At 42.9% G+C, this 18,764-nt stretch overlaps 1 protein-coding gene across 1 annotated transcript in view; it reads right to left on the minus strand.

The window, feature by feature from the left end:
• Positions 1-1,839: 1,839 nt before the first annotated feature.
• The window catches only part of PARVA (parvin alpha), an 80,912-nt gene continuing 63,987 nt past the window's right edge, over positions 1,840-18,764 (minus strand). Inside the window, exons 7-13 of the mRNA XM_040327942.1 lie at positions 14,150-14,208; positions 11,839-11,858; positions 11,482-11,543; positions 8,149-8,217; positions 6,667-6,768; positions 3,111-3,183; positions 1,840-3,018 (exon numbers count right to left, since the gene is read on the minus strand). Coding sequence (XP_040183876.1) covers positions 2,942-3,018; positions 3,111-3,183; positions 6,667-6,768; positions 8,149-8,217; positions 11,482-11,543; positions 11,839-11,858; positions 14,150-14,208 — 462 coding nt within the window. The 3' untranslated portion in view covers positions 1,840-2,941. The remainder of the gene's footprint in view (positions 3,019-3,110; positions 3,184-6,666; positions 6,769-8,148; positions 8,218-11,481; positions 11,544-11,838; positions 11,859-14,149; positions 14,209-18,764) is intronic.

Raw genomic sequence — 18,764 nt, forward strand, 5'->3', positions numbered from 1 at the left:
AATTCAAAATTGTACGCGGGAAGGATGGCCATACTTAACATTGAGTACGCCTCAGTATAGTAGCTTTAACTACACCCCGGAAAAAGCCGAACTCAAACGACGGAAAAAAATGCGCCGGCCGGACGTACGTTCGTGGATCGCCGTAAATAGCTCATTTGCATACTCAACGCGGATTTCGACGGGAACGCCACCTAGCGGCCGCCGAAAAATTGCAGCTTAGATCCGACGGCGTACGAAGACGTACGCCTGTCGGATCTAGCCGAGATGCCGTCGTATCTTGTTTTGAGGATTCAAAACAAAGATACGACGCGGGAATTTTGAAATTACGCCGGCGTATCAACAGATACGCTGGCGTAATTTCTTTGTGGATCTGCCCCAGAGAATATATATATTAAAAAAAAATGATGCCAGCTTAAGAAACCTTCAACCTCCCTTCTTTGAAAATATCGGACCTTTATGATGGATTGCATAAATCAACATTGATAACATTTCTGTATAAAAGGCACAAAAGTATTTTTTTTTTTTAAGTGCATGACTTGGCAAAATAGAAAAAAAAATACATATTCAGTCCATTTGTCCAAAATGTATATATGTTTATTTTTCCCCTTTCCTGGACTAAAAAATACCTTCCACCGCTTCTCATTGCCATAATATAAGGGGTAGAATATTACTAGACTTCTGATATTTTTTTATTAAAAAAAAACTCAAAAATATTCAAAAATACTGACAGTCATTTGAAACATCGGAAACTGTACTTTTACTGCTGAGATGTACTGAATATGTTTTTTTTTTTTTTTTTACCAGGAACTGAAAATGTTTTTTTTAATTGTTTTAATTGTTGACATACACTTTGAGGTGTATTTATAAAAAATAAAAAAAACTGCATGAAAATTTGATTTACATGCAGTTTTAATAGATGGACAGCGAAGCATTTTTTTGGTAGGCTAACCCCATAAATAACTTGAGGTATATTTAATTAAAATAAAATAAAACTGCATGAAATTGATATGAATTTGATCTGTGTGCATGGGCCAATCGAATGTTCTCAGGCTATATTCTCTGCAGAAAAAATGTTATAAAAAAATAAATAAAAGTGTGAAATGGGAAAATACTGGATTAAGGCCACTAGATGGTGCTGAATATTTTGGGAAATCTACAGAATTGACATGCAGTTTTAATAGATTGACAGCTATGCATTTTTTTTTATAAATACACTACTTTGAGTTTTTGGTAAGCTAACCCTGTAAATCACTTTGAGGTGTATTTATAAAAAAATATATATATGTAAAATAAAAAAAAACCTGTATAAAAATTTGATATTTTGGAAAATCTACAGTATTTACATGCAGTTTTGATAGATGAACAGCTAAGCATTTTTTTTTTAAATAAATACACCACTTTGAATTTTTGGTAGGCTAACCCCATAAATCACTGAGGAATATTTATTAAAACAATAAAAATAAAATAAAACTGCATGAAAATTTGATCTGTGTGCATGGGGTAATCGAATGTTCTCAGGTTATATTCTCTGCAGGAAGAATGTTATTAAAAAAAAAAAAAAAAAAAAAGCGGGAAGGGGAAAATAATGCATTAAGGCCACTAGATGGTGCTGAATATTTTGGAAAATAAGTGAGCTCCTCATCTCCATCTAGTGGCCATAATGCAATATTTTCCCCATTCGCTCTTTTATCCAATGGATAACATTCAATCTACAGACATTACATGCAGTTTATTAAATTATAAAAAAATAGATGGATAGATTTTTTTATAAATACACTACTTTGAGATTTTGGTAGGCCAAACCTGTAAATCACTTTGAGGTGTATTTATAAAAATAAAAAATAAGAATAAAACAAAACTGCATGAAAATTTGATCTGCGTGCATGGGGCAATTGAATGTTCTCAGGTTATATTCTCTGCAGGAAGAATGTTATTAAAAAAAAAAGCGGGAAGGGGAAAATAATGCATTGAGGCCACTAGATGGTGCTGAATATTTTGGAAAATAAGTGAGCTCCTCATCTCCATCTAGTGGCCATAATGCAATATTTTCCCCATTCGCTCTTTTATCCAATGGATAACATTCAATCTACAAAATTTACATGCAATTTATTAAATTATTAAAAAATAGATGGACAGATTTTTTTTTTTTTTTTTTATAAATACACTACTTTGAGATTTTGGTTGGCTAACCCTGTAAATCACTTTGAGGTGTATTTATAAAGATAAAAATAAAAAATAAAAATAAAATAAAACTGCATGAAAATGATATCTGTGTGCAAGTGAATGTTCTCAGGCTAAATTCTCTGCAGAACGAATTTTATTAAAAAAAAAAAAAAAAAAAAAAAAAAAAGTGTGAAGGGTAAAAATAATGCATTAAGGCCACTAGATGGTGCTGAATATTTTGGGAAATTAAGTAGGCTCCTCATCTCCATCTAGTGGCCATAATGCAGTATTGTTCCCCCACTCACACATTTTTTTCAATGGATAAAATTTGATCTGCAGAATTTACATGCAGTTTCGATGGATGGACAGTTATCTTGTTTTTTTTATTTATTTTTTATAAATACACCCCTTTGAGTTTTTGGTAGGCTAAACTTGTAAATCCAAAAACATTTATGACTGTGACTAAAAGCAGCAGCCAGAATTAGTGTGATTCAAGAACGATTGGCACCATCCTAACCATACAGACCAATAAACGATCGCTATAGAGCGGGGTAACTTTGTTAGGCCCTCGCTACTTCAAAATACTTTTTTTTCTTGTAAGTCGCCTTTTTTTTTACGACTTACAATATCAAGTTTCTTTTGTACAATAGAAAAGAAAAATAATACAAAAATTGTTCCCTTTTTTCTCTTTTTTTCTCCAGCGGCGAGTAAACACGGCTGAGAGGAATGGAGTATCGATGGATTATTATCTTTAGTTGAGTGCTTTTTTTTTTTTTTTTTACTCCAGACTCCGATACTTGGTGAAGAGATTGTACAAGACGCGGAGAGTGGATTTCAGGTCGCAGTTGACAATGTCTGTAGGAAGAACACACAAAGCCGCAAGGTCAGAATCCAATTCAAAAGGCAACATAAAGCGCAGCGACAGCGACAACAATAACATAACCAACCTTCCGGCCTCGGCTTTGGTTTCTCCAGACCGCCATCTTGCATGAGCTCGAAGGAAAACGATACATTCAGGACCTGACGATAATAAAATATTTATGTATTATTTATTTATTTAAGGCAAAAAAAAAAGTAAAAAATGTTCTAATTTCCGAATATTCCAATTTTACGAATGTTCAGAAAATGTGCGTGGGGCGGTCCTTAACCGCTTGCCAACCGCCGCACGCACTTATACATCGACAGAATGGCACGGCTGGGCAAATGGGTGTATATATATATATATACGTCCCCTTTAACCACTTAAGACCCGGACCATTGCCCCTTTTTGCGATTCCGCAACGGGGTCGCTTTAACTGACAAATGCGCGGTCGTGCGACGTGGTTCCCAAACAAAATTTACGTCCCCCCCCCCACAAATAGAGCTTTCTTTTGGTGGAATTTGATCACCTCTGCGGTTTTAATTTTTTGCGCTATAAACTAAAAAAGAGCGACAATTTTAAAAAAATTCTATATTTTTTACTTTTTGCTATAATAAATATTCCCGAAAAATATATAAAAAAATATTTTTTTTCCTCAGTTTAGGCCGATACGTATTCTTCTACCTATTCTTGGTAAAAAAAAAATCGCAATAAGCGTTTATTGATTGGTTCGCGCAAAAGTTATAGGGCTAGATTCAGAAAGAATTTATGCAGCGTAAATTCAAAGCTGTGCCGGCGTATCTTCTTTCTGTATTCAGAAAGCAAGATACGCCAAAATTAGGCTAAGATCCGACTGGCGTAAGGCCCCTTTCACATTGAGGCGTTTTTCATGCGGTACAGCGCTAAAAATAGCGCTGCCATACCACATGAAAAAACCTGCCCTGTAGTGTTCAACGTGAAAGCCTGACGATTTGCGGCGTAATTTCGAGCATGTGCACTGGGATTCTTTCACGAACGGCGCATGCGCCATTCGTAAAAAACGTCAAATACGTGGGGTCACAATTAATTTAAATAAAACACGCCCACATCATCCACATTTGAATTAGGCGGGCTTACGCCGGACCACATACGCTACGCAGCCGTAACTTAGGGCGCAAGTTATTTATGAATACGGAACTCACGCCCTAAGTTACGGTGGCGTAACGTATCTGAGATACGTTACGCCCACAGAAAATTAGGCCGGGCTATCTGAATCTAACCCACAGCGTTTACAAAATAGGGGATAGTTGTATGGCATTTTTATTAATCATTTTTTTTTACTAGTAATGGCGGCGATCAGCGATTTTTTTCGTGACTGCGACATTATGGCGGACACTTCGGACACTTTTGACACAATTTTGGGACCATTGTCATTTTCACAGCGAAAAGTGCTATAAAAATGCACTGATTACTATGAAAATGACAATGGCAGTGAAGGGGTTAACCGTTAGGTGGCGCTAAGGGGTTAAGTGTGCCCTAAGGGAGTGATTCTTACTGTAGGGGGGTCGTGGTTGTAGGCGTGACATCACTGATCGTTGTTCCCTATGACAGAGAACAGACGATCAGTGTCATTGCCACACAGAAGAACGGGGAAGGTGTGTTTACACTCACCTCTCCCCGTTCTTCAGCTCCTGTAACCTGATCGCGGGACACCGACGGCGATCGGGTCCGCGGGTCCCGCGGGCACGGTGCTTCAGACCAGGTCGCGCTCGCGACCCACGGCTGGGCTCTTAAAGGCCACGTACAGGTACGTGCTTGTGCCCAGCTGTGCCATTCTGCCGACGTATTTGTGCAGGAGGCGGTTCTTAAGTGGTTAATTTGCCGGCCGTGTGGTCGCACGAACGTGCCCGCGGGACCCACGGACTCGATTTTCCCTGGTGACCCGCGATCGGGTCACAGAGCTGAAGAACGGGGAGATGTCAGTGTAAACACAACAACATCTCCCCATTCTGCCTAGTGACATGTCACTGATCGTCTGTTCCCTGTCATCGGGGGCAGCGATCAGTGACGTGTCACAGCAAGCCACACTCCCTAACAATTAGAATCACTCCCTAGGTCCCACTTAACACCTTAAGCTCCCCCCCTACCGGTTAACCCCTTCACTGCCAGTGTCATTTTTACAGTAACCAGTGCATTTTTATAGCACTGCTCGCTGTAAAAATGACAATGGTCCCAAAAGTGTCCGATGTGTCCGCCATAATGTCGCATTCACGATAAAAATCGCAGATAGCCACCATTACTAGAAAAAAAAATGTATTAATAAAAATGCCATAAACTATCCCCTATTTTGTAGACGCTATAACTTTTGCGCAAACCAATCATTATACGCTTATTGAGATTTTTTTTTTTGAATCAAAAATAGGTAGAAGAATACGTATCAGCCTAAACTGAGGAAAAACCCTTTATTTTATATATTTTTGGGGGATATTTATTATAGTAAAAAATATTGCTTTTTTTTTCAAAACTGTCTCTCTATTTTTGTTTATAACGCAAAAAATAAAAACCACAGAGGTGATCAAATACCACCAAAAGAAAGCTATATTTGTAGGGATAAAAAGGACGTCAATTTTGTTTGGGGAACCACGTCGCACGGCCGCGCAACTGTCAGTTAAAGCGACGCAGTGCCGAATCGCAAAAAGTGGCCCGGTCTTTGGCCAGCCAAATGGTCCGGGGCTGAAGTGGTTAAGCAATTAACAAAAAGTTTTTTGGTTCCTTTAAATCCATCTCAACATTACCTGTCAAGTTATACTTTCTAGTTACAAATAGAAATTATGGGCCGTATTCAGAGAGACTTACGACGGCATATCAGTAGATACGCCGTCGTAAGTCCGAATGCACGCCGTCGTACCTTTAGGCATATTCTGGAAACCAGATACGCCTGAATTTGGCCAAGATACGACCGACGTAAGTCTCCTACGCCGTCGTATCTTGGCTGCCTATTTACGCTGGCCGCTAGGGGCGTGTACGTTGATTTACGGGTTTCGATTTTATGTAAATGATCAAGATACGCCGATTCACGAACGTACGTACGTACGTACGCCAGTCGCAGTAAGCTACGCCATTTACGTAAGACATATGCCGGCGTAAAGATAAAACACCTCTCTAGGTGGCGCAGCCCATGCAAGGTATGGACGACCGAACAGCCGTCGTATTTTACGTAGTTTGCGTAAGCGTACGTGAATGGGGCTGGGCGTAGGTTACGTTGACGTCGAAAGCATTGAGCCAACGTCGTTTCGTAGGGAGTATTTGCGACGTGATTGCGCGCATGCGCCGTACGAACGGCCCTCATTTACAGGGGGTCACGGTTAATTTAAATAGAGCCCGCCCTCTACATGCCTACTTTGAATTAGGCGGGGTTACGCCGGCCCATTTGCGCTACGCCGACGTGACTTACGGAGCAAGTGCTTTGTGAATACTGTACTTGCCTCACTATGTTACATCGGCGTAGTGCAAATGGGATGCGCTACGCCGGCCAAAAGATACGCCATTGTATCTGAATCTGGCCCTATAACTTTAATTCTTACATGCGTTCTGCAGAAAAAAAACAAAAAGACAATGTAACGAATTTACATGAATGATATCAATTCTTGCCAGCCAATGGTTACCTTCTGTTCAAAGCTGTCGGGAGTCAGAAAGAAATTGTAAAGGGGAACAAAGTATCCTTCCAGAAGACCCATTAACAGGACCAGATACACGCCATCTGCAAACTGAGACAAACATATCATTCAAAAAAAGTATTTTAATTTTCAAATATGGCAAGTACATGTACAGAAAAACTTCCACCTGAAATTTAAAAAAAAAAAATTCTTCCTGAATCCTCCAGGGGGCCCCAGTGCATATAACACGTGTCCCTTTAAAAAACTGTGCAGGGGCTTAGAACTAAAAGGACATTTTTAATTCTGCAAGTACCTTCTGTAGCTCCACCCCAGACAGAAGCCCAAATTATTGGCGATCCTATGGGGAAAGGGGGGGGGGGCAGAAAGAGTACAGGTAACACTAAAGACACAGGCCCCTCTCTGTTTTACTTCCCTGTCCCTCCTCTTATCCCTTTGTACTGGGGAAAGACTGAATCCCAAACCTCCTGCAACCACCAGATAGTTGGAGACGACTACAGCAGCGGTGGCCCGTCCATATGGGGCGCTGTCCCCCTAATCCATTTGGCCGGCCCCTAACTTACATGCAGGGCGCCGGACACATGGATTTCAATGTTCTTTTTTTCTTTAAAAGCACATGATTAGAGCAGGAGGGTCTAATTGGCTTAAAAAAGGGTGGGCTTGGGGCGCAGAGGACTGCGCCCCAAGCCCACCAATTTGTGTGACAATGGCGAATTGATATTCACTATTGTCTTCCTGCTTTTCCTCCCGGCCAATCCCGGCTCAGGAAGCAAGTCGTGCAAGCCGGTTGGCGGAGAGGGGAAGCGATCCTGTTGGCCGCCGAGGAGGAGGAGGAAGGAAGGAGACGTAGGGGAACCTGCGCCGCCATGAAGCCGAGGAAGAAAGAGACGCAGGGGCCCGCCGCCCGGAGGAAGCCCGCGCCCTAGATGGGGTAAATGCGGGGACCGATTGGCCAACCGGGGGGGACTACAGTAGTAGCTGGCGGCTTGTGTTGTGATTGAGAGCAGCTGGAGTGCTGCCATTCACAAAAACAAAAGCTGACAGCAACACAAGCTAGTACACTAATCTCTCTTAGACAAATGTAGTAGCTGTTGGATCCTGTTGGCTTGTGTTTTTGTGAATGACGGCACTCCTCTCCAGCCGCTGTCATTCATCCAACAAAAGCCGCCAGCTACTACAGTAGTCATCTTCTCCAAACAGGCTGTCGGCTTGTGTTATGCTTAATGGCAGCTGGAGAAGAGTGCCACCATTCACAGAAACACAAGTTGACAGTGACACAAGCCGGCAGCTATTACATGAATCTAGAGGGGGATAAATGCAACGCTCTCTCTAGCGCCATCAGGAAGCATATTATTCCAAGGCAGTACGGCGCCTAAATCATGTGGCTTGTTTAGCGCCACCTACAGGTATGACACCAGCAATACACATTACACACTTGGGGATAATATATTCTAGACCCATATATTATCTCACCTGTGTCTCCAGCTCCGTCACTTCCAGGTTCAGTTTATTTAGGTGTTTGTTAACAAATGTGATCAAAGTCTGAAACACAGAGTAAAAACATACAGTAAATTCTCGGTGTCCAAATGATAGGTTGAGAAAATGAGCTGAATACACTTATAGGTAGATTCACAAAGAGTTAGGCCGGCTTATCAGTAGATAAGCCGACCTAACTCTGAATCTACGCCGGCGTTTGTTTAAGTGTATGCTCAAACAGAGATACGCTTAAACAAAGCTAAGATAGGCCTGCTTGCGCCGTTCTATCTTAGATTGCAATGTTTCTGTTGTCCGCTAGATGGCGCTTCCATTGCGGCCGGCGTAGATTATGTAAATGAGGGGATACGACGATTCAAGAACGTACGCCAGGCCTACACCGTCGCATTACGTCGTTTCCGTAAGGGATAGGCCGCCTAAAGTTATTCCACCTATGAGGTGGAATAACAATGTTATGTATGGCCGCCGTTCCCGCCGCGAGGTTCGATTTTTTTTATGTCGTTTGCGCAAGTCAACCGCGAATCGGGATTTACGTCGTTTACGTACACGTCGAAATCAATAGGCCCGTACGGCCTACTTAGCCGCAAAGCGCACTGGGAAATGTAGTCGCCCGGCGCATGCGCAGTGTCAAAAAACGTCAAAAAACGTGAGATCATTTCCATACAACACGCCCCCCTCCAAGTCATTTGAATTAAGCGCCCTTACGCCCGCTCGTTTTAGGCTACGCCGCCGAAAATTAGCAGGTAAGTGGTTTGAGAATCACTACTAGCCTAACTAATTTACGGCGGTGTAGCCTAAAAAGGCTAGGCTAGGCCGCCCTAAAGTTAGGCGCCCCTACGTGAATCTACCTATTAGAATGGAAAATACAATGGTTTGGGGTCAGTTTTTTGATTGATTTTTTTTTTAGTTATCCTAATCTGGTATTGGTGGGTTTAAGGTTGCTTTCTAATGTTTTATTATAACTAGTTTAGCTGATGTTTCCATTTTTAAAATGATGATGATATACAATCTTTGTTGTATCAATAAATATTTTACATGACAAAGGATTCCCAGAGTTTCATAGGTTAGCTTAAAGTATATCTAAAACCATTTGTTTTTCTTTTTGTTTTGCATAAAGTAGGGAAGGGTTTTAAACCCCTGCCCCTTTTTATGTCCCATATGAGGAGGTTTTCCTCCACTTTCTGATTCAATCATTTTATTGATTTTTTTCCACAACTGGAAAGCCCACGCAGGAGCTAAAAACATTTGTAGAAAACAGAGGTCACCACAGAAGTAACACATGACTCCCAAGGGAAAGAGCGTTCAAGGTACACTATCAGAGTTGGTGGGCTGCAGGCCAAGTAGGCTGCCCTAAGGGTCTGAAGAGTTATTTTATGTGGAAAAAATACATTCAGGGTAGCAGAACAAAAAGAAGGCAAAAGGAAGTAGAGAAGAAGGGAAAAAGAAGGGTTTAAGACGAGTCCCTGCAGACTTGGGTTCCTGTCCAAACGTAAGGCTAGAAATATGATAGACTTGCAGGGTGCAATGAATGTAATTAAGCCATGGTACCCATGTTTTGCAAAAATGTGGGTTGGAAGTTAAAGATTAATAGCCAGATTCAGAGAGACTTACGACGGCGTATCAGTAGATACGCCGTCGTAAGTCCGAATGAGCGCCGTCGTATCTTTGCGCGCATTCTTAAAATGAGATATGCCTCACTGTTGCTAAGATACGACTGACTAAGTCTCCTACGCCGTTGTATCTTATGTGCATATTTACGCTGGCGTGTACTAGGATTTACGCGTTGAATATGTAAATGAGCAAGATACGCCGATTCAAGAACGTACGTACGCCCGTCGTAGTAAGCTACGCCGTTTACGCAAGACATACGCCGGCGTAAATATAAACCACCAAAAAGATGGCGCAGCCCATGCAAGGTATGGACGACGGAACAGCCGTCATATTTTACGTTGTTTGCGTAATCGTACGTGAATGGGTAGGTTACGTTCACGTCGAAAGCATTGAGTATTTGCGACGTGATTCTGAGCATGCGCGTGCATGCGCCGTACCAACGGCCCTCATTTACATGGGGTCACGGTTACTTTACATGTAACACACCCACTACCTGCCTAATTTGAATTAGGCGGGGTTACGCCGGGCCATTTGCGCTACGCCGACGTAACTTAGGGAGCAAGTGCTTTGTGAATACTGGCCTTGCCTCACTATGTTACGTCGGCGTAGTGCAAATGGGATGCGCTACGCCGAACTAAAGATGCGCCTGTCTCTCTGAATCTGGCCATAAGGGTTCTGGACATTTTTTCGTTGACTAACATCAGATTCATACGGTCCATGACTTCTTGTAAAGCGTCGTACACATGACCTTTTTTTCCGTCGGGAAAACTGCAATTAGAGCTTTTGGCCGGCAAACCCGGCCGTGTGTATGCTCCATCGCAGTTTTCCCGACAGGAAAACTGCAAAAAAAAAAGAGAATCAGCTCTCTTTTTTCCCACCTGGATTCCCGGCGGTTTTTAACCCGGCAGTTTTCCCGATTGGAAACACTGCGGTGGAGCATAGACACGGCCGGGATTCCCGACCAAAGCTCTCATGGCAGTTTTCCTGTGGGGAAACCCAGTCGTGTGTAGGGGGGAAAAAGTTACCGAGCAGGTTCTCAGTTTCCCCCTCGATTTTACCGGAGGACTTTTTACCGCTGGGAAAACCGATCGTGTGTACTAGGCATTAGAAGGCCAATCACTTCTTCCAGGCCTTGGCTATCGTCTATTAGAAGAGATACGTTGCCAGTTTTTGTTGATGAGGGTAAAGACCTGGTATTGGGCAATACAGAAGAGCTAACTTAGCATCCCTAAGGACTATAAGGTTCTGGAGGACCCCAAAAACTCTGGACCAGAATGTTTTCATCAATATAAGAGAAGACCTCTCGAAAGTGAATAAAATTCCAGCTTAGAGAGTTGTCACCAGAACAATTGTCCCCATTGGAAGACTCCTGGTTTAGTGCAACTCAAAATGGTAAATGTTCTTACCAGACAGGAAAGAAAATCCCCCCAATGGGACACAGAGAGGAGTTTTAACCCTTCCCTGCTCAAATGTGTTTTACCTTTGGATAAACCTTGGTACCTTTTGGTATTGTTTGTTATTTAAATCAAGGTGATCTCTTTACATGTTGAGCTTTGCTCCATTCCTTTTCCTGATATTAGCATAAGAAAATCAACGTGCAATGATCTTGTGAACCCCAACAAGACTCACTAGTAACATATCCAACATATCCCAAAAGGCCAAGATCAGGGGAACTTAGACAAAAAAAAAACTAGATCTAACCTTTTTCACTACATTCAGTTTATCCGGCGCATGGTCGAAGAGCGTATCAAATGCATCTCTTTCTGAAAGAAGAAAAAAAAGAAAAACATAAAAACTCAATGAGCAGTGCTGGAGCACACACATTATTTTGATAAATTCACCTCTTATGTAATGAACAATGTAGAATATTACTTTTACTAATTTCCACAAATACTAATTTCCAAAAATGATTCTCTACATTCAGTACTAAAGTGTTATTCGAAGAGTGCAGTGATGTGTGTGAAAGCTGTGAAGGTGGTCCAGGGACTCCCTGAAATGTGTATCATGCAAAATCCAAATGCAAAAAAAAAAAAATGATTCAAAAATATAAATTCTTACCATGTCTGCCTGATAAGGCCCTTGGGAGAGAGAAGAAATAAAATATTAAAACTTAACTTTAGTTTACAACAGAACTATACTAATTTCTACCTAATTATTTATAAGCTCAAAAATAAGAAAACACAAAGCAAGCAGTCTTGCAGTCTACATGGAGGTGATGAGTACAGCAATGACATGCATGCTCTGTAGAGTGACCATGCATTGCTGGGTTTAGTAGATTAAATTTAATATTACAGTTTTCGGAGAGGGGAGAGGGAAAGGGAACATTGGGAGAGGGAACCTTGGGGAGGAGAGGGAACCTTGGGAGAGGGAAAGGGAACCTTGGGGAGGAGAGGGAACGTTGGGAGAGGAGAGAGAACCTTGGGGAGGAGAGGGAACCTTGGGGAGGAGAGGGAACCTTGGGAGAGGGAAAGGGAACCTTGGGGAGGAGAGGGAAAGGGAACCTTGGGGAGGAGAGGGAACCTTGGGGAGGAGAGGGAACCTTGGGGAGGAGAGGGAACCTTGGGAGAGGAGAGGGAACCTTGGTAGAGGGAAAGGGAACCTTGGGGAGAGGGAAAGGGAACCTTGGGGAGGAGAGGGAACGTTGGGAGAGGAGAGGGAACCTTGGGGAGGAGAGGGAACATTGGGAGAGGGAAAGGGAACCTTGGGGAGGAGAGGGAACATTGGGGAGAAGAGGGAACCTTGGTAGAGGGAAAGGGAACCTTGGGGAGGAGAGGGAACCTTGGGAGAGGAGAGAGAACCTTGGTAGAGGGAAAGGGAACCTTGGGGAGGAGAGGGAACCTTGGGAGAGGAGAGGGAACCTTGGGAGAGGAGAGGAGAGGGAACCTTGGGGAGGAGAGGGAACCTTGGGAGAAGGAAAGGGAACCTTGGGGAGGAGAGTGAACCTTGGGAGAGGAGAGGAAACCTTAGGAGAGGGAGAGGGAACCTTGGGAAAAGGAAAGGGAACCTTGGGGAGGAGAGTGAACCTTGGGAGCGGAGAGGGAACCTTGGGAGAGGAGAGGGAACCTTGGGAGAGGAGAGGGAAACTTGGGAGAGGAGAGGGAACCTTGGGAGAGAAGAGGGAACCTTGGGGAGGAGAGGGAACCTTAGGAGAGGATAGGGAACATTGGGATAAAGAAAGGGAACCTTGGGGAGGAGAGTAAACCTTGGGAGAGGAGAGGAAACCTTGGGAGGGGAGAGGGAACCTTGGGAGGGGAGAGGGAACCTTAGGAGAGGAAGAGGGAACCTTGGGGAGGAGAGTGAACCTTGGGAGAGGAGAGGGAACCTTGGGAGGGGAGAGGGAACCTTGGGAGAGGGAACCTTGTGAGGGGGAGAGGGAACCTTGGGGGAGGGGAGAGGAAACCTTGGGGGAGGGGAGAGGGAACCTTGGGAGAAGAGAGGGAACCTTGGGAGAGGGAGAGGGAACCTTGGGAGAGGGAAGCTTGGGAGGGGAGAGGGAACCTTGGAAACCTTCAATCATTTCCAAGTCTTGGATCCATAAAAAGTGAATCATAAACATCAGGAGTCCTTATCTACACATAGCCTCTATGCGTTTTCATTGGGGGGAATGTTCCACAATTTATAATAAGGTGGACCAAAAAAAAAAATATGAGAAAGCTCAATTCTGTCATGAGGGGCAATGCCTATCTCCAAAAGAATGCACTTCATTGTGGTAATCCTTATGGAGGTGGAATGCTTGATAAAGAGAGCCAACGTGTTTCTGGGACCTGGTCCCCTTCATAGACATATTTTGTAATAGCTAATAAAATAAAATAAATTATAATTGGAAGTGTATCTGTAGCAAAAACTTTATTTATTTTTCGTTTTTGGATAGTCAGTAAACTTAAAACCTGGAGTCAGTCTATTATTTGCTTTTTGCATCTCGCTGGAGAGATTTCCTTTCATTTCTTGTCCCAGAGTAAGAGGAAATCTTGTGTAAATGTCCTAAAATAGACCAGAGTCTCAGCACAGAGACGGGTCATCTGTCTCTGTAGAAAAAAAATAATCCTGAAAATAGACTTTTTTTGGCTAATAATGAATACTAAAAAAGTAATTGTTTCCATCAAAGTAACTTTTAAACAGGGCAGGTCCTCTTCATGTACAGTATGTTCAGCACCATGGAATGACCTCATTCCCTCATTTGTAAAATGAACCTGGGACAATTACCCCCTTTCCCCCTATCCCCATCCCTTCATTCCTTCTGAGCTACTTCATGAGCCAAGCGAGAGGACACTGACTGCAACCTCCACCACCGCAGGTCCTCATTAGCATCAATGCATGAGCCGCCTTTCTCACAGACATCTGCGTCCGATTAAATGGTAGTATTACGTACTCTGTGTCACCAGTGATTTCCTCCTGAATCTGGCGCGACTGCAACATTCCATCCAGCTTCTGTACAGGAAAAAAGGCATTCATAGAGGTGATGAGTTGACATTACTTGTTACATAGGCTAAACACTTGGAACGAAAATCTCCCCAAAAGTCCCACGTACATCTTTCAAATGGAGGAAAGTTGTCTGCATGCATGAATAGGCACAATCTGCAATAAAAGTATATGTAAGCCCAATTTTTTTTTTTAGCTTTGCATAGACAAGGGAATGGTTTAAACCCTGGTTGGGTTGGGGATATCCGTGCCCTGCTAAGGAGATTTGCATTTACTTCCTGTCCTAGCTAATTTGCTGCTAGGGTGGCTTTTACAAAAAAAAAACTGATCGCCTCCAGAAACAAAACAATACTGGGATGATGTCTGTAGCTGCATCATTTGGCGGTCTTCAAGTGGTTAAAACAACCAGTGTATTTTGGGGAACGGTTTGGTCCCCCAATATGCATTGGCTGCCTTATGTGATCACAATATGAACCCTTAAAGCGATTTGGACTATAACCATTTGGTTTGGTACTCTTGTTGTATTTTTATGCTTTGAGCAACTAAAACTCGGCATGGTTTTTAATCTTTAAGTACTCTATCCAAAAATATAAAAATTTTACTTTATATACCCTTGTGATTTTGTTGGAAGTGGATGACAAGGGTCCATATTTCCAGCATTGGAGCCTGTAGACATCCAACCTCCAAGCAATAACCCTCAGACAGGGTTCCATGGAAACAATAACCCCCATAGAGTAGGGTTTCTCAGACAGTGCTACATGGAAGCAATAACCCCATAGAGTAGGGTGTCTCAGACAGGGTTCCATGGAAGCAATAACCCCATAGAGTAGGGTTTTTTAGTGTTCCATGGAACCAATAACCCCATAGAGTAGGGTTTCTCAGACAGTGTTCCATGGAAGCAATAACCCCCATAGAATAGGGTTTCTCAGACAGTGTTCCATGGAAGCAATAACCCCATAGAGTAGGGATTTTTAGTGTTCCATGGAAGCAATAACCCCATAGAGTAGGGTTTCTCAGACAGTGTTCCATAGAAGCAATAACACCATAGAGTAGGGTTTCTCAGACAGTGTTCCATGGAAGCAATAACCCCATAGAGTAGGGATTTTTAGTGTTCCATGGAAGCAATAACCCCATAGAGTAGGGATTTTTAGTGTTCCATGGAAGCAATAACCCCATAGAGTAGGGTTTCTCAGACAGTGTTCCATAGAAGCAATAACACCATAGAGTAGGGTTTCTCAGACAGTGTTCCATGGAAGCAATAACCCCATAGAGTAGGGTTTCTCAGACAGTGTTCCATAGAAACAACGGCCACCATAGAGTAGGGTTCCTCAGACAGGGTTCCATGGAACCAATAACCCCCATAGAGTAGGGTTTCTCAGACAGTATTCCATGGATGCAATAACCCCATAGAGTAGGGTTTCTCAGACAGAGTTCCATAGAACCAATAACCCCATAGAGTAGGGTTTCTCAGACAGTGTTCCGTGGAAGCAATAACCCCATAGAGTAGGGTTTCTCAGACAGTGTCCCATAGAAGCAATAACCCCATAGAGTAGGGTTTCTCAGACAGAGTTCCATAGAACCAATAACCCCATAGAGTAGGGGTTCTCATGCAGTGTTCCATGGAAGCAATAACCCCATAGTGTAGGGTTTCTCAGGCAGTGTTCCATGGAAACAATAACCCCATTTGAGCCACCAAAATTCGGCATGGTTTTCATTCTTTAAGTACTCCAAAAATATAAAAAATGTACTTTATATACCCTTGTGATTTTGTTGTAAGTGGATGACAAGGGTCCATATTTCCACCATTGGAGCCTGTAGACATCCAACCTCCAAGCAATAACCCTCAGACAGTGCTACATGGAAGCAATAACCCCATAGAGTAGGGGTTTCTCAGACAGTGTTCCATGGAAGCAACGGCCATCATAGAGTAGGGTTTCTCAGATAGGGTTCCATGGAACCAATAACCCCTATACAGTAGGGTTTCTCAGACAGTGTTCCATGGAAGCAATAACCCCATACAGTAGGGTTTCTCAGACAGAGTTCCATGGAACCAATAACCCCCATAGAGTAGGGTTTCTCAGACAGTGTTCCGTGGAAGCAATAACCCCATAGAGTAGGGTTTCTCAGACAGGGTCCCATAGAAGCAATAACCCACATAAAGTAGGGGTTCTCATGCAGTGTTCCATGGAAGCAATAACCCCATAGTGTAGGGTTTCTCAGGCAGTGTTCCATGAAAACAATAACCCCATAGAGTAGGGTTTCTCAGATAGGGTTCTATGCAACCCTATGGTTCCTCCAAAGGTTGCTAGGGGTTCCTTGAGAAATTTCTACCTTCCATATACATTCCCACTGATACCATTGTTCTTGTTTAGCTATCTGTACGGGGTTGTAATGCTTCCCAATGTCCACAAGTGTAAGGAACTTGCTTCCCACTGACCATCACACTAAATGTATCATGTTGTAGATATAGTAATTTTTTTTTTTCATAAGAAAAGATATAGTAGTTTTTAGCAGAGGCTTCTTTAGACCAGACAGTTATTTCAAGGGTTCGAAAAGGTTGAGAAAGGTTGCAGTAGAGAGATTCAAATGTTGCTAATAGTAAATATAATATGTGCCAATGATAATATATAAACAGCTTCCATTTTTAAGAAGGCAGTGCTAGATTTCTCCAGGTTTTGGTAGACAGCTTTTTTTTTTTATTATTGTTAATTCCAAAAAAAAAAAAAAAAATGCTATATATATATATATATATATATTTTTTGTTAATACAAAATAAAATGCTATATATATATATATATTTTTTTTGTTAATACAAAACTCAGCTCTTGATGATGCTGTAAAGGAAAAACAAATACTTTTGGATGTGGCCGTCCTTAAATGCTTAAAATTAACATACATCACACAACAGTCATTACGTGCTCCCGTTCCAACCTAAAATCAGATACACTTTGTAGTAAATCAAATCTGACAGGCTAATTGCAGTGTGCTCTGCAGACCATTACCCACGTGCTGGCTATTTATTAAGTGTCAAGCGAGCTAGTGCACATCTCAATATAGTCCTACAAATGGGGATAATCAGGTTGGGAGGTTGGCAACAAGTGTAGCACTCATTAATTGCGCACGTCAGACATAGATGTCTCTTGTTAAGAAAAAAAAAAAAAAAGGGACACAATTTGAATCTCGCCCAAGGTGAAAGAGGAAAAAAAATACAATCATTTTCATGCAGTTTTTAGAAATCTATTACATTTTCTGTTTAAAATCCCTTTGGGTACTCAACAGTAAAGGTGACCGAAGTACTGAGAGCAGGATTGGAAACGAGTCAACAGAACACTTTGGAAAATACAGCACAAAAAAATACAAAGAAATGAGAGGCAGCGTCTCTTATCATAGGGTCAATGTCAACACCGGAGATGAATTGGGTTGTAAACAAGTACTACCCAAAAAAGTCTTTGTGGTGGAAAAAATGATTTTTCCACCACAAAGAAAAATCATTTTCCGCCCCCCTACTCGGCGGCGAGTAGGGGGGCGTGTTTAATTTAAATGAAGCGTGTCCCCGCGCCGAACGAACTGTGCATGCGCCGTCCCTAAATTTCCCGCTGTGCATTGCGCTAAATGACGTCGCAAGGACGTCATTGTTTTGACGTGGACATAAATTACGTCCAGCCCGATTCACGGACGACTTACGCAAACAAATTTTTTCTTTTTAAATTATACGCAAGAACGACGGCCATACTTAACATTGAGTACGCCACCAAACAGCAGCTTTAACTATACGCCGGAAAAAAAGCCGTCTAGAGACGACGTAAAAGAATGCGACGGCCGCTCGTACGTTTGTGGATGGTCGGAAATAGCTAATTTGCATACTCGACGCAGAAAACGACGGGAACGCCACCCAGCGGACGCCGAAGAATTGCATCTTAGATCCGAAGGCGTACACCTGTCGGATCGAACCCAGATGCCGTCGTATCTTGTTTTGAGGATTCAAACTAAAGATACGACGCGGGAAATTTGAAAGTACGCCGGCGTATCAGTAGATACGCCAGCGTACTCGCTCTGTGGATCTGCCCCTTTAGATTTTACAAATTTCTGAATTTACGTATTTCGATCATAATCGAATGACCCCGAAAAACGAAAACAAAAAATAAATTACCGTATTTATCGGCGTATAACGCACACTTTTTCCCCTTAAAATCAGGGGAAAATCGTGGGTGGGCGTTATACCCCGATCCGCTGTCTCTGAGCGCCGCCGCCGACATATACCGAGCGCAGTACACTCGGCTATGCTCGGCCGCGCTCGGCAATGCTTGCGGTAACGCCCTGTGCCGCCTCCTAGCCTTTATGCGAGAGGAGCTGAGCGTGGCCGAGCATAGCCGAGTGTACTGTGCTCGGTTTATGTCGGCCGCAGCGCTCAGAGACAGCGCGGGAGAGCTCAGAGACAGCGCGGGAGAAGCGGGGAGGACACCACCGAGGCCGCAGACGGACGCCGGACCGGACAAGGCCGCCGATGGACGCCGGGCAAGACACCGACAAACTGTAAGTAATTCATTTTTCTTCCAGGAATTTCC

This window comes from Rana temporaria, chromosome 11 (genome assembly GCF_905171775.1).
Source record: "Rana temporaria chromosome 11, aRanTem1.1, whole genome shotgun sequence".
Taxonomy (NCBI): Eukaryota; Metazoa; Chordata; class Amphibia; order Anura; family Ranidae; genus Rana; species Rana temporaria.